General features: G+C 43.7%; 1 protein-coding gene across 1 annotated transcript; it reads left to right on the plus strand.

The window, feature by feature from the left end:
* Positions 1-983: 983 nt before the first annotated feature.
* LOC141172035 (uncharacterized) lies at positions 984-20,026 on the plus strand. The gene is made up of 3 exons (XM_073655818.1): positions 984-1,113; positions 12,662-12,760; positions 13,439-20,026. Exons 2-3 carry the CDS (start codon positions 12,670-12,672, stop codon positions 16,885-16,887), a joined length of 3,540 nt encoding a protein of 1,179 aa, XP_073511919.1. The 5' UTR covers positions 984-1,113; positions 12,662-12,669; the 3' UTR covers positions 16,888-20,026.
* Positions 20,027-20,242: the final 216 nt, after the last annotated feature.

Below are 20,242 nucleotides of genomic sequence, written 5' to 3' on the forward strand. Positions count from 1 at the left end.
CGGTTTGCATTTAGTTTAACCATCATTTATTTTTCAACATGACAATGACCCCAAACACACCTCCAGGCTGTGTAAGGGCTATTTGACCAAGAAGGAGAGTGATGGGGTGCTACACCAGATGACCTGGCCTCCACAGTCACCAGACCTGAACCCAATCGAGATGGTTTGGGGTGAGCTGGACCGCAGAGAGAAGGCAAAAGGGCCAACAAGTGCTAAGCATCTCTGGGAACTCCTTCAAGATTGTTGGAAGACCATTTCCGGTGACTACCTCTTGAAGCTCATCAAGAGAATGCCAAGAGTGTGCAAAGCAGTCATCAAAGCAAAAGGGGGCTACTCTGAAGAACCTAGAATATAAGACATATTTTCAGTTGTTTCACACTTTTTTGTTAACTATATAATTCCACATGTGTTAATTCATAGTTTTGATGCCTTCAGTGTGAATGTACAATTTTCAAAGTCATGAAACTACAGAAAAATCTTTAAATGAGAAGGTGTGTCCAAACTTTTGGTCTGTACTGTATATATATAAAGAAATTAAAAAATATAACTCATATCCTCCTTTTCCCGTATGGTAGAAAAAAAATCTAAAAAAAACAAAAAAACGTATTTGATATAGAACTGATAAAACATTATAATATTTATAAAACAAAATTCCGAAACACCGCCTTTCCCCAAAAATAAAGGAATAAAATGTTCTCAGTACTACAATAGGGTAAAAAAATAAATAAATCTTTTTTCTTTTTTGTGATCTGTATTTTTTAATACAGATTACATAAAAAAAAGTTCTAACTTTAAGGAAAAAGAAACTAAAGTGAAGAGGTGTACAATGAAGCAGATGTAAGTCCCCTCTGCCTCTCTCCAGCCCTTCTCTCCTGCTCCCCTTATATGTCTCTAGAAGGCAGAGAAACGCGTTCGCTGCTATATTGGCCGTGTGCGGCCGCCGTAGAACTCGTACGGCAGTTCCGTCTCCTTCTCCTTCCCCCCCCCCCCAGCTCCGTACATCAGTGTCTCTCCTCCTCCCCCTGCACAAAGCATCCTGTGTCTACTCCCCCCAATGTCTGCTGCCCTCCTGCCGCACAGCTGACCCCCGCACACCCCTCTCCCAGCACCCAGGTGAGTATGAGCCGGGCCTGCACTCCTCCTCCTTCTCCTCCCGGGCGACGCTCGCTCCGCTTAACCCCTCGGCTGCCGGGCAGGGTGCTGTGCAGAGCCCCCCACACCTCTTTGCGATCACAAGGGTTAAAAATGGTGCATGCACAGCACACCTCCCCTGCCTGGCTGCACTTTTCTGGCATGGCCGCTCCTGGGAGGAGGTGACTGCAGCTCTGTCATTAAGTCATTAATTGCACGCCTCCTGTGTAACTTTCTGCAGGGTAGGGGATTTATTATCGCCCAGTTTCGCCGGATTGCGTCTTAAGTGTAATAGTCGGATGGGTTTTGACGCTTTATTAATTCTTTAATGGGGCACGGGGGTCTGATTTTTAGTTTTTGACCCCTCCCAAAAAAAAATCTAAAATGTCTTGGCTGCAGAGATCGCTTTACACCACCGCTGCAACACGAGGTCGCAAAAAACAAGTCACAGTGGTGCCCCGTACACCTCCATTATTGAGGACGGGAATAAAATCACCGCCTGTGTGGTCCAAATATTGCGACGGCGGCACCCGAATCGTAGAGAAGGGCAAATATGGAGGGACGCGCGGCTGATGCAGGCTCTGTTCACATCTGCGTTACATGACGAATACAAACGGCACCGTCCCCGAGTCTCCCAACCCCGGATTCAAAAGCCTAGTATAGGTCTATTGGGCTGTTTAAGGGGGTTTTCCACTTTCAGAACAAGTACTCTGTCTCCCCCGGTCCAGCACCAGCTCTAGATTCTGGGGTGTTAACTGCATCGGTGACTTCACATGGACAGCTTGCATCACCGCTGCAGCCAATCACTGAGCTCATCGGCTGTACCGTCTACTTCGGGTTGTTGTTTTCGCAACGTTTGGGGTCAAGAACTGGTCCACACATAACCGTGAAAGTGACTTGATACGGTCGGTGAGTTTTTCGTCACAGTTTCTCCTACCGGGAAAATTGAATGTGTGTGTGACGGAGACTGAGCCGCACTAATGGTGTTATGGGAAGCGCAAAGGCTTTTAGGTTCGGGTTATTAACCCTGGGAAGGGAAAGGGCCCCCCGTAACCCCTGGGAAGGGAAAGTGCCCCCGTAACCCCTGGGAAGGGAAAGGCCCCCCCCCGTAACCCCTGGGAAGGGAAAGGCCCCCCCCGTAACCCCTGGGAAGGGAAAGGCCCCCCCCCCGTAACCCCTGGGAAGGGAAAGGCCCCCCCCCGTAACCCCTGGGAAGGGAAAGGCCCCCCCCTGTAACCCCTGGGAAGGGAAAGGCCCCCCCCCCGTAACCCCTGGGAAGGGAAAGGCCCCCCCCCCGTAACCCCTGGGAAGGGAAAGGCCCCCCCCCCCCCCCGTAACCCCTGGGAAGGGAAAGGCCCCCCCCCCCCCGTAACCCCTGGGAAGGGAAAGGCCCCCCCCCCCCGTAACCCCTGGGAAGGGAAAGGCCCCCCCCCCGTAACTCCTGGGAAGGGAAAGGCCCCCCCCCCGTAACTCCTGGGAAGGGAAAGGCCCCCCCCCCCCGTAACTCCTGGGAAGGGAAAGGCCCCCCCCCCCGTAACTCCTGGGAAGGGAAAGGCCCCCCCCCCCCGTAACTCCTGGGAAGGGAAAGGCCCCCCCCCCCCGTAACCCCTGGGAAGGGAAAGGCCTTGGTGATAAGAGGGCTCTGCACATAGCTGGAACTTCGAAAATTGTGTGTGTATAATGAGCGAATTGATTTGAAGGGGCCAGGTCCAGTAGCCATGGTCGATATCCTGTGGCCCTGAAACCGCTACTGTCCTCTTTGGCACTACGTCATCAATTTTGACGTATAAAGCAGAAAAAAAAAACTTTTTTTTTTTTAATTTGTGGATTTTTAAAACTTTGTGTCAACATACCCTTAAGGCAGGAACTCATGGGACAGGTCAGTCTGCCACAAATCAGCAACCAATGTGTCTCCCTTATGTAACTTGTGGATTTTGCTGAGGATTTCACCTGTGGGGTGTAATTGATGATCTCGATTTTGCTGTGGATTTTTTTGGTTTTGTTTAGCATTTTGTAATCAGCTAAGTTGAGTATTTGGTCAGTATTTTACATCAATATTTGTAAGCCAAAACCAGGATTTGTATAAGGACACGTTCACACTTTCAGTATTTGGTCAGTATTTTCACGTTTGGAGTGGAACGATCACAGGAAAAGTATAATAGAAACATGTCACCACTTCTGTATTTATCACCCACTTCTGGATTTGGCTTACAAATACTGATGGAAAATTGGAAAATACTGACCAAGTACTTTTTTTTTGTTGTTGTTTTGTTTTTGTGTGGGTTTATGTTTTCTGTTGGAAAAAAAAATCACGGCATATGCTGATTTTTGTTTTTCGGATGGGACTCAACTAGTCAAATCTACGACTGTGCGAGAAAAAATCCCAGATCTATTGGTATTTTTGGGGATACATTGTGATTCTTGACGCAGGAAACTGCATTCGGTTTTGTACATTTCCGTATAAACACCGACACCTGGTAGAATTCGGATGTGAATCGTCCATTTTCCTTCTGGATGGACACTTTTTCATATGTTTGCTTGAATACCGGTCTTAGACCAGTTTCCTACATCGCTGATCTTTGAGGCCGTAAAGTTTGGGTCCGGAGGGGGACCCCAGCCGGTGCGGACTCAGACCGTTAATGTCGGGCCACTTAAAACCGTGGCTTATTGCATATGGAAATCTGTTGCGTTGGTTCTATTTGGCCAGAGCTAAACCAATAACAATGCAGAGAGTTGCATGATAAGCGGCGCCCAATGTCAGGTGGCAGCTGCACAGCTGATTATTACTGACGTGTAATTTTAGGAATGTTTTTTTGTTTAAGTGAAAAACCGTATTGTATTTTTTTTTCTTTCTTTGTATTATCAAGTAAACTTTTTTTTTTTTCTACGCAATGATTTTCCCTGTTAAAATCAATTGCGGGAACAAAAATAAAATCTGCAGAAACACCACGAGGCGTAATCGGTTATAGCCGCATTGTGCAAATGGAATCCGTCCGCCGCAGTAAATTATCACGGCTGGAAAAATAACGACCGCGCGAACGAGCGCAGCACAGAATGCAAAATAAAACTTTACAATCTTTTTTTTTTTATTATTATTTTTTTATTAGAGAATGTAGTTTGTAGTTTTACAACCCAATTTAGAAAGCGAGAGGGGGGGGGGGGAATTAAATAAAAAATTATATATATTTATATTAAAAATTCTATATTTAAAAAAGCTAATGTATATTTAAAAATATATAAAAATTTTTATATTATATATATATATAAAATTTTTATATATTTTTTTTAAATAGAATTTTTAATATATATATTTATATTATATATATATATATATATATATATATTTAAAAAAACAAATATATGTATATTTAAAAAATATATAAATTATATATATATATTTTTAAAAATCATATATATTTAAAAAATATTTTTAAAAGAACTACAATATATATTTAAATATACCGTATATAATTTTTTTTTCTCTCGCTCTCTAAATTGGGTTGTAAAACTAGATTCTCTAATAAAAATGAAAAAAAAAAATGTGTGTATGTATATATATATATATATATATATATATATATATATAAATGTGTGTGTAAAAACTCAGCACAAAATGTCTGCAGCTAGACAAAAATGGCAGCAGGCTGTAAAAGAAGCGAAATAACGCACTAAAAAAAATAATAAAAGCTGTGGGTGAGTGGAAATTATATTTTCCTATTCGCTCGCAGAGACCATCTGGCCGCTGCAGCTTGAAGCATTAAAAAAAAAAAAAAAAAACTATACAAGGGGAAACAAAAATGGAAAAAAAAATACACGAGTAGGAGGAAAAATAAATTTGAGGGAATGAAAGAAGATTAAAAACTACACTAGAAGGAGAAATAAAAAGATTATTTGAGGGAAAATTGGGGGGGAAAAAAACTACGAGGGAATGAGAAAAAAAAAACTGCATGACGTTGAGAAATAAAAAAACTTATAGGAGGGAAAATTGGGAAAAAAACTACGAGGGAATGAAAGATAAAATCGACACGAGGCGGAAAAATAGAATAACAATTGGAAAATAAAAATCTAATGAAAACATAAAACTACATGAGGAAAAGAAATAAGAATAAAATTGTGAGGGAAAATTAGAAAAAAAAATCTGTAATGAATAAAAAATAAAAAACTACATGAGGAAGAAGGAGGGAATGAAAGATAAAAAAACTGAATGAGGAAGGAGGGAATGAAAGATAAAAAACTGAATGAGGAAGAGAAATATAAAAAAAAAAATGAGGGAAAATTGGAAAAATAAACGTACGAGGGAATAAAAAGCAGAAAAGAAACTACACAAGGAGGAAAAATAATAATAAAAATAAATTATATGAGGGAAAATTAGGAAAAACAATTTTTTTTAATGAAGATAAAAAAACTACACGAGAAGGAGACTAAAGAAATATACTAGAGAAAAGAACAAAAAACTATATGAAGGGAAATTAGAAAAAACTGTAAAAGGAAATAAATAAAATTAATGAAAACCTTGTTATATATATATATATATAATTAAAAAAAGAAAAAAAAACTATATGGAAGGAAATAATTTAAAATGCCTCTGTGCAGCGTAACGCAGGTGAATAGGGTCGTATTCAGACCTGCAGAGTGAAAAACTGCAACAAGCAAGTTGCAAAAAAAAAAATCGACTTGAAGTCCATAATGACCTGCGATGTGGCAGCGGCACCGAGCTGTTAGGCCTTGGCCGCCATCTTGCAAAACCGCGCGTCACCTGACCGCGTTATGTTTAAAAGCGGCAATAAAATACCAAAAATTGCTCTAAAAAAAAAAAAAAATAATAAAATGCTTTGTCCAAACATGGCCTCACACTGTCCTGAGGTAAAAATCCTCCCAGAACATGTGGAGAGCGTCCTCCACATAATGCCTGCTGCTTTGAGAACTTCCTGCTCGCACTTTATTTGTTTTCCTAGCATTAAAGCCATTGTTTTCTTACGGGCCACGTGACCCCGGTTGCCATGGCAGCCTGAGCCCGGGACTGAGCCTCTCGCAGGGAATCCATTTTGACCTCCAGGACCTCCCTTTTTTTTTTTTTTTTTTTTTTTTTTTTTTTTAATATTTTACTTTCTGGGTTTTTATTTTGCAAGAAAATCTGCAGAAGAGAAGAAGAAAGGAGCGAGCCGTCATGGCTGCTGGGGTCTGGTGGTGCTGGGGTTAAGGTGTGGAGGGCTGGCGGTGAAGCGGTTAACGGCTCTGGGGCGTGCTATGTGGTATTGTGTGGAAGCGTTATTTTTATATTGCGGCTGTAAATATTCCTCTCAGAGCCTCAGCCTTTCGCTCCACAGGACGAGCCGCCGCCGCTCGCCTGGTTATTTTCGTGCTGCTAATAACATTTCTTTTGCTTTTTTTTTTTCCTTCTGTTTTTTATTTCATCTATAAAAAAAAATATATATGTTTTTTTTATTTTTTTTATATATATATATTGCGCTTCCAGGAATAATATGGAAATGTTGTTTAGAAAATGGTAGTCAACGGCGACCCTCCTTGTAGTTTCAATAAAGTTTTAGCATTTTGAGCGAAAGGGGAAAGAAAAAAAAAGAACCAATGTAGAGGGGTTGCCGATAGCAACCAATCAGATCACTGCTGCTTTTTTTTTTAACTGGTTGAATAATGAAAGCTGAGCTCTGATTGGTTGCTATGAGCTACAGCTGCGGGCATTCAGTACGTCACATCACCCCAGATGTATGATGGTAAGTGTGGTCTGATAACAACTGAAGAATGGTAAGCTAAGCTCCACCAGCAGAATAGTAAGTGCAGCTCTGGAGTATAATACAGGATGTAACTCAGGATCAGTACAGGATCAGTAATGTAATGTATGTACACAGTGACTGCACCAGCAGAATAGTGAGTGCAGCTCTGGGGTATAATACAGGATGTAACTCAGGATCAGTAATGTAATGTATGTACACAGTGACTGCTCCAGCAGAATAGTGAGTGCAGCTCTGGAGTATAATACAGGATGTAACTCAGGATCAGTAATGTAATGTATGTACACAGTGACTGCACCAGCAGAATAGTGAGTGCAGCTCTGTGGTATAATACAGGATGTAACTCAGGATCAGTAATGTAATGTATGTACACAGTGACTGCTCCAGCAGAATAGTGAGTGCAGCTCTGGAGTATAATACAGGATGTAACTCAGGATCAGTAATGTAATGTATATACACAGTGACTGCACCAGCAGAATAGTGAGTGCAGCTCTGGAGTATAATACAGGATGTAACTCAGGATCAGTAATGTAATGTACCGTATATTCCGGCGTATAAGACGACTTTTGAAGACTGAAAAATCTTCTGTCTAGTCTGGGGTCGTCTTATACGCCGGTAATGCTTTTGAACTTTCAGAAATTGACATGCGGGGATACTCTGGGGGTGTTAATAAGCTGCCGTGGCCGTATCCCTGCCATGTCGGAGTTAATATAAGGTGGAGGGAGTTAAAATACGGCGGCGGTAGGTCCAGACAGTCAGCGCTTCTGTGCTGAAACTGACACATCGCTGCGTATTCCCAGCTCCGGACACAGCGCAGGACTTCTGTGCCGACAGCTTTCACTTGTCACAGAAGCGCTGCGCTGTGTCCGGAGCAGGGAAGTTCGCATCGCTTCTGTGACAATATATGAAAAGCCGGCAATTCAGCAGCGGCATAAGCCGGCACCCGACAATTTAGAATAGAAAGAATAGAGCATCACACATAGATTAGATAGATAGAAACCTGTCAGTCACATATATATGAAGTACTGTGACAGTGTTGCTTACTGTACTTGTCATTTAGTGTAAAGGATTTATTAAAACAAATATTAGTGTTTTCATGCACCATCTCTTTAAAAAAGCCGGCCGGCAATTCAGCATCTGTACCCGACAATTTAGAACAGAAAGATAGAGCATCACACATAGATTAGATAGATAGAAACATGTCAGTCACATATATAAGAAGTACAGTGACAGTGCTGGTTACTGTACTTGTCATCTAGTGTTAAAATAACGGATTTATTTAAAAAAAAATTGGCGTGGGGTTCCCCTTAATTTTAGTCTCTAGCGGAGGTTAAGCAGACAGCTGGGGCAGATGTTTGAAGCCTGGGAAGGGGGTAATACCCACGGAGCTTCCCAGGCTACTAATATCAGCCCCCAGCTGAATACTTAGCCTTTACTAGCTATTAAAATGGGGGACCCCCCCAAAAAAATGACGTGGGGTCCCCCCTAATTTAATAGCTAGCAAAGGCTAGGCAGACAGCTGGGGGCTGATATTAATAGCCCAGGAAGGGAGCCATGAATATTGGCCCCCTCCCAGGCTAGAAACACCAGCCGTCAGCCGCCCCAGAAATGGCGCATCCATAGGATGCGCCAATTCTGGCACTTAGCCTCGCTCTTCCATGCTGCCCTGTAGCGGTGGCAGTGGGGTAATAGGGCTGGGGTTGATGTCAGCTTATAATGCCAGCTGACATCAAGCCCAGGTTAGTAATGGAGAGGCGTCTATAAGACACCCCCATTACTAACCCCATAGTCAAAGTTAAAAAAAACACAAACACCCAGAATAAAGTCCTTTAATTGAAATAAACACACAATTCTTTATTGTTCTAAATTAAACCATACTTACCATCACGCCCATTCCAGCTGAAGCCAACGATCTCCTGCAATAAAAGTAAAATAATAAAGCAACCTCATCCTTACCTCTCCATGGTTCCCAGGACCGGTCCAGCTCTGCTACATTCACATGACAGGCTGGACCGCAGCAGAACGCTGCCATCCAGCCTGTCATCCCGCAGACACTGAGAAGCGCAGGCATGCTTGCGCTCTGCAGTGTCTGGCTGTGACGGCATCCAGATGAGCCGACAATGAACTCAGCTCACCTCCTGGACGTCCGTCACTGACAGCGTGGGAAACTTCTACTGCGCATGCGGGGAGCAGGAGAATTTTCCCACGCTGTCAGTGACGTGCATGAGGTGAGCCGAGTTCATTGGACATGATCTCGGCTCATCTGGATGCCGTCACAGTCAGACACTGAGGAGCACAAGCATGCCTGCGCTTCTCAGTGTCTGCCGCATGGCAAGCTGAACGGCAGCGTTCTGCTGCGGTCCAGCCTGTCATGTGAATGTAGCAGAGCTGGACCGGTCCTGGGAACCATGGAGAGGTAAGGATGAGGTTGCTTTATTATTTTACTTTTATTGCAGGAGATCGTTGGCTTCAGCTGGAATGGGCGTGATGGTAAGTATGGTTTAATTTAGAACATTAAAAAATTGTGTGTTTATTTCAATTAAAGGACTTTATTCTGGGTGTTTGTGTTTTTTTTAATTACTTTACTAGAAATTCATGGCGGTCATGTCTAATATTGGCGTGACCCCATGAATTTTGGGCTTGGGGCCAGCTGATAATGCCAAGCTGGCCTTAACCCCTTTATTACCCAGTGAGCCACCGCACCAGGGCCCTGGATGAGTTGGGTACAGCGCCAGAAGATGGCGCTTCTATGAACGCGCCATTTTCCGGGGTGGCTGCGGACTGCAATATGCAGCGGGGGGGGGCCAGAAAGCTTGGGCCTCCCTGCGCTGCAGATTCCAGCCCCCAGCTGCCTAGTTGTACCTGGCTGGACACAAAAACAGGGCGAAGCCCCACGTCAATTTTCTTTAAATTATTTCATGAAATAATTAAGAAAAAAAGGGCTTCCCTATATTGTTGTGTCCGGCCAGGTACAAATAGGCAGCTGGTGGTTGGGGGCAGCCCGTTCTTGCCTGCTGTACCTGGCTGGACACAAAAATATAGCGAAGCCCACGTCAACATTTTTGGGAAAAATTAATTACAAAATTAATAATAATTTAGGGACTGCATCTTTATTAACCCCTCAATTGTCATTTAGTGTTAAAATAAAGGATTTTTTAAAAAGAAAATTGGCGTGGGATCCACCATCATTATAGTCTCTAGTGGAGGTTAAGCAGACGGCTGGGGCAGATGTTTGAAGTCTGGGAAGGGGGTAATACCCACGGAGCTTCCCAGGCTACTAATATCAGCCCCCAGCTGAATACCTAGCCTTTACTAGCTATTAAAATGGGGGACCCCCCCAAAAAATGACGTGGGGTCCCCCCTATTTTAATATGTTTATGAGTGACAGTTTTCCTGCTATAATCCTGCATGTCATAAGAATTTAAATTAAAAAAGGACCATGTTAAATTCAAATCTGTTTTTTTTTAATTTTTACCGGTGTTTGGTATGCGTTGGAAAAGGGGTAGTCTTATACGGTGAATATATCCTAAACTCTATATTTTAACAGGAAAGTAGGGGGGTCGTCTTATACACCAGGTCGTCTTATACGCCGGAATATACGGTATGTACACAGTGACTGCACCAGCAGAATAGTGAGTGCAGCTCTGGAGTATAATACAGGATGTAACTCAGGATCAGTAATGTAATGTATGTACACAATGACTGCACCAGCAGAATAGTGAGTGCAGCTCTGGAGTATAATACAGGATGTAACTCAGGATCAGTAATGTAATGTATGTACACAGTGACTGCACCAGCAGAATAGTGAGTGCAGCTCTGGGGTATAATACAGGATGTAACTCAGGATCAGTAATGTAATGTATGTACACAGTGACTGCACCAGCAGAATAGTGAGTGCAGCTCTGGGGTATAATACAGGATGTAACTCAGGAGCAGTGATGTAATGTATGTACACAGTGACTGCACCAGCAGAATAGTGAGTGCAGCTCTGGAGGATAATACAGGATGTAACTCGGAATCAGTCAGGGTATTTTCTCATCAATGGGGTCTCTAGTTTTGGAAACCTAATGTAAAGTATTTACAAAGTTAATCAACTTTATCTGGAAACTCTAAGGCTGTTGCCCCCTTTGGATCCTGAGCACTCGGCTTCTGGCTCGTCAGGTGTATATAATATATTCCGCTCCTGTAGATCTGACCCGTCATTAGCGCTGTCAGTAACCAGAATTAGGACGACGCCTGAGAACAGAATCCCCTTTTAGGTTGGTTCTTTAGGAAACTGCAGTTAAAGGGATATTCTATAGAAAGAGGCTAATTGCAAACACATGCTGCAAATCTTTGATCCCTCCATCCAAATGTGGCTTTAATTCACTCTGAAGTCTGTTTGTTTCCCTTTTTAAATCTGTTCTGTTTCCAAAGGGAAGTGATTTACAGCGCAGTGAAGGAGACACGGCGATTACCGGTGACGTCGTCAGACTCGCCAACGAGTGGAGGAAGCCGCCATCCTTCATTTAGGTTACAGTGAAGCTTCACCTCGCAGCCCTCTGATGGGGATGGGGGGTGTTTAGATTAATGGTGGTCCGGAAGCAAAATGTGGTTTGCGTCCTCTGTCCTGATCATGGTGTTATGGTGGGGGCCATTTCTGCACAAGACGTTCCCTTAGACAACTCTCTAGATGCTTCAACCTTGGGATATGTTCACACAACACGGATTTTCTTTTGGCTAATTAAGTGGCTATCTGCAAGAGGGTCTGTGGCTTCCTCTCCAGTCTATCAGTTGTGGCCAGTCTCCGAAGCCATGAGTGCAGCGCTTACAAGCTCCTTGCTATAGGACTTGCTAGCTGCTGTGTCCATGCGATTGTAGCAGCTTTGGAGAGTGCACAGACTTGGCCAGTGGTGCATCCATGTTGCTGGTCCAAATGATCAGGAGCGAGCAGCCCCCCTGACGAGCAGGACACAAGGAGGAAGTGGAATAGTGCACTCCTGAAGACCGATGTTGAGAGACCCCCGAGCACTCGGCTTATCTCCCCCCCCCAAAAAAAGTAGGTGGGGTCTTGAAAGTCCAATTGCCTGATCCTTCTCATTTGTTGGGGGAGAGTCTGGAGGCCCCAATATGGAGGCTTTAGACTCGCGTAAGGCTGTAGCCCGGGCTCCATAATGAAGCTGACCAGAAGCCCGGTCCCCTGAAATGCGCTGTCGTTGTAGCTCAGATGTCCACCGCCTTCGTAGCTCAGATGTCCACCGCCTTCGTAGCTCAGCGTTTTCCCGCAACCAGTTAACAGTTTGGTGCTGATTAGGGGTTGGAGCTCCTTTTTTTTAATATATATTTCTCAAATTCAACTGCTTTCCTTGCTTTTTCCAGACTTCTGAATGACACAAAGCGAAATGCGCGGAGGGGAGATTTTTATTTTGGAGTAAAAGCTGAATGATAACTATTGCGGAAACACCTAACGTAACTGACGGCTCTTTCTACTCGGTAGAAGATGGGGGAAAAAAGCCTCAGCCAGACATTCGCTGAAAAACAAAAGGATCGGGCATATGGAGTTTCTACATGTCCAGTCCTTCTTTTCCCTGGACATCGGTTGTCACGTGCACATTAGATGTTGGCTGAGGTTCCACCATCCTGCATCTAATGTGTATGGTCAGCATAATGCTGGACTTCTCCAGAGCAGGTGTTCTCCTAAAAAGATTTGTAGGTGCCTGATCCTGCCTTCATATAATGAGCTGACTCAAGGACTAGTTTTAGAGACTCCCCCCCTCTTAACGTTTGCTGTTTATTTTCAGGTCTCCAGATGTCCAAACCGGATGTGTTATCCATAATGGAAAATGGAGAAGAGCCATTTGGTCAGGAGAACAATCAGGCCAGGGCAAGTCGGGTGGAAAGTAAGCACCAAACTATTACTGTATTCCATACTGTACATTGTCAGGAAATCATATGGAACTTACTCAGGCATATTTAAAGGGAATGTGTCCTCAGAAAATGACCTATTGTTTAAATCAGGGTTTTATGTGTTTTTTTTATGTCATTGTAATAAAAGAAATCAGAAATCTTGGAATTTTCACACTGGCCGCTAGATTTTATACTTAGACTCCTACTTCCTGCTGTTCACAGAAGACTTTTCAGTAGTTTCATTATCATCACAGACAGGATTACAGTGAAAGTAAGTCCTCTACCATAGATGACACAGGACCCACCATTCACAATAGACTATGTAAAAGCTCACGTCCTCCTGTACAATGACTGATAACACCTCTATATACAGTAGATAACACAGGACCCACCACTCACAATAGGTGATGTCACAACTCACCTCTTCCTATGTTATTAATAACATACAATTTTCTGATGACACATTCCCTTTAAAGGGGGTAGAGCTGTATACATTGTTAAAACAGGGATGTCCTCAGTTTACGATTCTGATCTTTTGGAAACAGTGGGGAGCGGGTAGAAAGAGCACAGAAATAAGGGAATTTGACCATCGAGTCTTTGGTCTGGAAGGTGTCTCGTGTCTTAATTTCTGCTTCGCATTATGTTGTTTCTTAATTTATCTTTTTCATTAGTTGCAGAATGCTGGAGCAGTGGAACGACAGAAGAACCAAGATCCTTCGCTCCTCTGGTTGGAAAGCTGCCTGAAGACCAGACTGCTCCACAAAACTCGCAGAGTACTCTTATCGTCAGTGAGATTGAAACCACCGACAACAGTTGGAGGGAAAAAAATATCCATCCCGTGATGGCAACCGAACCGGTGTGCCAGTCAGGCAGCGGCACTGTTGAATATAGTTATCCGGCAGGACAAAGCTCACCGTCAACCTTGCCTCTTATAGAGAAGGTAAGACACAGAGAAGGCGACATGGTGGACCAAGGCACTGGTGGCCCAAAGATGACAGGAACTGCTGAGGAGTCCTCAGCACAGCCGGCATTACACGGGGTCACTCCCATGCCTACCAACTTCGGCAAACTCGAGAAAGATAATATTGTGATCTGCAGACCACACGGGTGGTCGAACGCTGGACCGACAACCAGAAGAAAAGATTCTGGCTCTACAGAACAACCAAACCAGAGGTTCTGGGGTCTGTTTCAGTGCTCGTTCTGTAATTTCGTCTTTCAAGATCTCTCTGAACTTTTACAACATCAAGAATCCCACAACCAAGATAAATTCCAAGTAATTGGGAACGAACAGGGGCGCCCTGAACACCAACCGCAGCAGTCATCAACTGCAGTCTTGGAGTGGAGGAGATACCGCTGTATAGTGTGCGATAAGACCTTCTGCAAGCAGTCATCGCTGGTAACACACTTGCGTATACACACCGGTGAGAAACCCTTCTCTTGTCATGTGTGTAGGAGGAAATTCAACCAACGTACCAGTCTGACCGTCCATCTACGTACCCATACTGGAGAAGCACCGTTCCCTTGCAACAAATGTAATAGGAGCTTTCGACAGCAATCTAACCTTACCCACCATATGAAGAGTCATCAAAGAGTAGAGGAACTCGATGGGGTAGATTGGAGCGAAGAAAACACTGCCCCGGGTATTCCTTTCATGTATCTCATTTCTGAAGCGGACGAATCCAGCAGCGAAGTTTGGAACAACAAAGTCCCGTTGGTTAAAGGAGACAAGACGGAAGATCCAGAATCATGTAAAAGGCCCTACGTCTGCGGACACTGCTTTAAGCGATTCACTCATCAGTCCAACCTCATGGTTCATCAACGCATCCACACCGGAGACCGATCGTATCGCTGCCAAGAATGCGGCAAGCATTTCACCAGAAGGACCAGCCTGATGGTTCACTTACGGGGTCACACCGGAGAGATGCCGTACTCCTGCCTCCAGTGCGGGAAGAGTTTTCGCCAACAGTCAAACCTTCTCTACCATATGAAAAGCCATTCTTTGACAGCTGAACCAAAACCCAACGTGAGCACCGAAAATGAGCAGTCCACAAAGATGTCCGGGCATCTGATTGGACCTTCCGGTCAATATCTTGAGCGAGATAATTCGCAGATGATAAACATTGGTGGGGGGCGAATTGAAGAAAATCAAGTCAGGGCGTACCAATGTAACCAGTGTTCAAAATGGTTCCCGAGCTCTCATAGTCTTCTGTTACATCAAAAGCTTCACGTAGAGCAGTCCAACGCCATCATGCATTGCAGAGAAATTCAGGTCTCATACCCCATGAACCGAGGCCTTCCACACACGTACCCAGAGAACATGCTGTCTCCTCGTCAGGAACACGACGCTTACCCTCCGCAACATTTTAAGACAGCTTCACGATCCGAAGGCAACGTCTCTGGGATGCTGAATAGCCTCGAGTCCAACCTTATTCCTCAGCCAGAGCACAGCATTTCCTATCAAAGAGTTGGAAGACAGTCAAGAGAGGGAGGACATTCAAAAGGTCCTTTCCACGTGCTAGGAAGAGGAAGACCAAGAAAAATTACTTGGTTAGGTCATGGGCAGACTTCAGCAGGGACCTCCATGGCAGGAAAAGCAATACATAAGTGCTGGAAATGTCCAAGACACTTCAACAATAAGTCAAACCTAATAGTCCACTTGCGTATACACACTGGGGAAAAGCCCTTTCAGTGTTGGCTTTGTGAGAAGAGATTCAGACAGCAGTCAAATTTGATCCAACATCTGAAAAATCATGAGGACGTTCTCGGGGACGAACTCATAACTCGTCCACGGAAGCTTGCGATTAAAGAACAGATAAATGGGAAAAGCATTCAGGCCTTAGGAATGAGTCCTTCTCCGAACGCTGTTCAGATCCGGTCGAGTTTTCTCCCATTCGATGGGAACCAGATGCATCACAATCACAACGGGCAGCTGTTTCAGGGACCTCAAACTATCCACCTAGGTGATATCGCCTCCAGTAGTGAGTGCGTCTCCGATACTTTAGAAATTAACGGCACCCAGTCGTCGTCATCGTCCTCGCCTGAAAGCACGTACAAATGCAGCAGCTGCTTTAAGACGTTTACTCATAAATCCAACCTCTTGGTCCATGAACGTATTCACTCAGGAGACAAGACCTATCGCTGCCTTGAGTGTGGAAAACAGTTCAGTCAGCGCACCAGTCTGATGGTGCACCTAAGGACTCACACCGGCGAGATGCCGTACTCTTGTTTGCAGTGTCGGAGACGTTTCCGGCAGCAGTCCAATCTACTTTATCACATAAAGACAAATACTGTGCAAGGGCAGCTAAACTGTACTGCGGAGAACTTGCCAAGCTCTCCTTTGCTTTCTAGACTAGACCCTACGATCGAGCCAAGCATGAGCTCCGACATAGAGAGCTCCCCAGGTCAAGCCCATCCTTGGGTCCACCTGGAAACTAATGCTAAAAGCGAAACCGCAGCCGCTTCACCTCCCGATGGAGCAAAAGGAGAGTTCCACTGTCCTGCCTGTGACAAAATATTTACTCACCAGTCCAATCTGTTAGTCCACCAACGAATCCACTCCGGTGAGCGGACATACCACTGCCATGAGTGCAACCGTCAATTCAGTCAACGCACCAGTCTGATGATCCACTTACGCACTCACACCGGAGAGATGCCGTACGCCTGCCAATGCTGTGGCAAACGGTTTCGCCAACAGTCCAACCTGTTGTACCATTTGAAGAGTCACATAGGGCAAGGGATTACTGTAGATGCTACTCAAAGCGCAGAGTACGCGGCCCCCAGAGCCAGAGGCCGTCCTCGGAAATCTGAGTCAAACGACGAAGTCAAGGAAAAACGAATAATTCCTCGAGGCAAGCGTACTTACAAGTGCACCGAATGTCCACGGCGCTATAACCTGATGTCTAATCTGGTGGCGCACCAAAAGTCGCACGATCTCCAACCCCTGTACAGTTGCTTGGAGTGTGGTGACAGCTTCCTCCACCAAGGGTATCTTGCTGTTCACAGAAAGCAGCACGCCAAGGTCAACCCTCCTCATCACGGCGTACAGTTCTGCTGGAGACCAAATCAAGAGCTGATGGACGGCAGAAATTCAGGGACGGAAGACGAAAGGAACGCCGTGTAGAGGCCGCATGAAAAATAATCGTAGATATGATATTGGTAATGATTTAAGGTCTACGTAAGGCCTCGCTGAGTATGGAACTTGTACCTGAAATTTGAGATTTGACGATAGTCTTAGGCTTGGCAAGGTGGGCTTCACTTCTGACATGTCATCACGATGGCAGACTGTATTGTACAATTACAAATACCTTCAGGAGGAAAAAAAGAAAATCCTAACGTGGTAGAAAAAGCTAATGGCGCCGGTTCTCCGGAGTCACAACTCTACATTAATATGAGATGAATATATGGGTCGTCAAAGATTGGAAAAACATGGCTGCTTTCTTCCCGAAAATCCGCTCTGACCCCGGTCTGGCTTGCCTGGAATTGTAGCTCAACTCCAGTGCTATAAATTGGACTGAGCTGCAGTACCGCATGCCACCTGTAGGACAGGGGTGGTGCTGTTTTGTTTTTTTTAAAGACCATGTTTTTCTAATTCTGAAACCACTCATTAACAATAAGTCAATGAAATGACATGGGAAGCACTTATCTATATAGAGTGAAATATATACCGCCGGACCGTTATTCGACAATTGTAGCGGTCACAGTGGCATGGAACTTATTTTCTTTACAGTTTATGGATGATTTGGTTACATTTAGCCAATATTCTTTGCTTCCAATTCCATGGGCAGAATATATTTAAGAATTATTATTTTTTTTTTTTGTGATATTTATTTTTATATCGCTATCTCGTTTTTTGCTTTCTATAGGCATAGCTTTTTTTTTCGTCGGTAGCTACGGCTATACCATGGCGGGTTGCCTTTTGAAGTCACATGACCGCAGTCCTCGTCCCGTCACTTTTGATTTTGTTGTATGAATTCGGAGGTAACAAGTTTATATACGTACGTATTGTCTTATTTATCGGTTTATTATACGAGTTTTACTTTTAGCCTTTTATATAGGAGTCGGTTTGAATTGTCGCTTACTTCCTTTTGTGTCTCACCTCCGATCCTTAACCGCAGTCATATCCGTGACGCACCTGCTTCGCTCCTACGCGATCACGTGCGAAGACCTATAGGAAGCTTGTCGTAGACTTCACATGTTTGTGAACAGACTCTGGCGCTCTGCTTATTTAGTACAGAGCAAACATTTATGCAAAATTCATGTTGCCACCACCAGGGGGCGACTTGTATATAGTTGTACATGGGTCCTTGACTTGAACGGGAGGCCACATATGGACTGGCCAACTACTGGTAGCAGGAGGTAGTTGATATTTATACAACGGATGGAGAGGGGTAGCTGTTTTAAGACTAGCCTCAGCCAAAGTTGCCAGCTGTTCCGTACTTCCTGGGCTTGGAAGGTTTCTTTTTGTCATTGGGATGTGGGGCTAAGAGGGCGGGACTTAAAGGGTAACTGTCATTTCACGAGAACTTGCAGCAGAATGCCTGTGTCTGCCTCTAGCTCCTCCCTCCGTAGGATATGACAGTTGGTTTGTTTAAAATTCCATCCCCGTAATAAGGATCTGTCTTCATGGACTACAGATTTTACCCACGAATTGAAAGTGAAAGTTGAGTCCAGAAGGATAAAGAAGCAGATGTATCTGATGAGATATATTACAAAGTTGCTTATTTCCATATGTACTATTGATTTATGGACTAAAAATGAAAACGAAAGTAACACTTTAAATATTCCACCACCCCCCCAGAAATGTTGGCAATTATGACCTCATTTGCATAAAAACAGGAAAAATAAAAACAAAGCATAAGATATTAAAATTTGGCTGAACTAACTAATGCGACGGACCCTTTCCAGTGCTAGGTTGTCACAACCCCTTTTCTATTGTTAGCAGTTCTTTTAAAGGGGTTGTCCACTTTTAAGAAGATTTTTAGTAAAATCAAAAGTGTTGGTTTTTACTTTCTGGTCTCTTCCCGACATACAGAAGATGACCCCTGGACAATCTGTGGCAGAGGCGGATCATCAACGTGGCCAATAATTAGCTGTTTAGGTATTTTCTATGCGTTAAGAGTGACCAGGATGACGGGACCCCCAGAAGCGTCAGGACAGGAGCAAATGGGAGATTAGTGAGGAATCACTACTTTCTTTTTTTTTGTCATTCTGACTCTTAAATATATTCTGCCAATTAAAAGTGAAGGTTCACTTATTTATTGGAAAGTGTCAGATGTCCATAGAGGCTATTAAGTTCTCTTGAGATAAAAGCTGAATGGTTTGGACAGCCCTCCCCACCCTATTCGCAAAGCGATCACTTGACAATTTGGTGACATTGTGTTTCACTGCTGAAAATACCTAGCGATCAGCTGAAAGATCCTCTCAAAAAGTGTTTCGTTTCCCTGCAGCACCCCAGCTGGAGATATAAGGTATTGCAACCATAAAATCAATAGCCTTTTTGTGTAATGTCCAGATAGCTCATGGCCCTATAAATCTTTGTTTAAACTTGATTAAAACTACAAAACCAGTTAATTTTTCACAGCCTTATTCTAGAAGAAATCGATAGGAATAGAAAACTCGGTAAAGGAAGGGTATAATATGTAATTATTTCCCTATATTCCTGCAAAACAAATGACCTTTAATAAGTCTAACTCTGTTACTTCTTGGAGATTTAAGGCTCCGTCTGGCTTTTCACACCTTTTGTAGTGCAGGATATAGTGCTCTTCTTGCCCTTTTAACACGACAGGACTCGCAATACATTCTCGATGGACCCATTATAAGTCAATGGAGCGACTTTTGGATCTTTTGATGAATCTTCCGGAAAAGATGATAGTAGCCTAAGTAATTTCTCAATACTGGAGCGTTGTTATGCCTTTCCTCCATTGGGTAATCCTAGTCCTAGAAAGCGTAACCGCTTAATGGGGAGTTTTCTATAAAAAACATCGTCTATGTAGCGGCGACACCTTTTCGGGCATTGGGTGGACTCGTCATAGGAAGCTTAATTTTTTTTTTTCCTGTATATTTTTATTTTTGTGGACTGTTAATAAGATCTGCCCTCCCCCAAAATAATAATAAAAAAAAAAAAAGGCTCAATCATGTTACTTTGCATCATTAATCACATAAGTGCTTCCCATTTCAGCAGTATTATTATGACTAATACTCATTTATGTATGTACCTTTTTGTCTGCAGACAGTTAAGGCAGCCATTTTTTTTTTTTTTGCCCCAATCTGATCAATTCGCTAGGAACCAGTCGGGTAATTCTCATCCTCGTGCCTCAATACCATCACTAGCTCTTGGTAGATTGACATTGTGGTGTATGGGCTCCGGCAAATAAAATGGCTGCCTTTTAAGGTTTATAGACGGCGATTAAACCTCACATCCAAGGGGGTATAAAAAAGAAAAAAAAATTCTGAATTGTTGAGGTGTTACGTGAGTG

This window comes from Phyllobates terribilis, unplaced genomic scaffold (genome assembly GCF_046119375.1).
Source record: "Phyllobates terribilis strain yellow unplaced genomic scaffold, ASM4611937v1 Scaffold_12__6_contigs__length_324123572, whole genome shotgun sequence".
Lineage (NCBI taxonomy): Eukaryota > Metazoa > Chordata > Amphibia > Anura > Dendrobatidae > Phyllobates > Phyllobates terribilis.

Coding starts and splice junctions, on each gene's coding strand:
- LOC141172035 (XM_073655818.1), top strand. CDS start 12,670: ATGTCCAAACCGGATGTGTTATCCATAATGGAAAATGGAGAAGAGCCA. Junction 12,761..13,438: donor CAGGGCAAGTCGGGTGGAAA/GTAAGCACCAAA, acceptor CTTTTTCATTAG/TTGCAGAATGCTGGAGCAGT.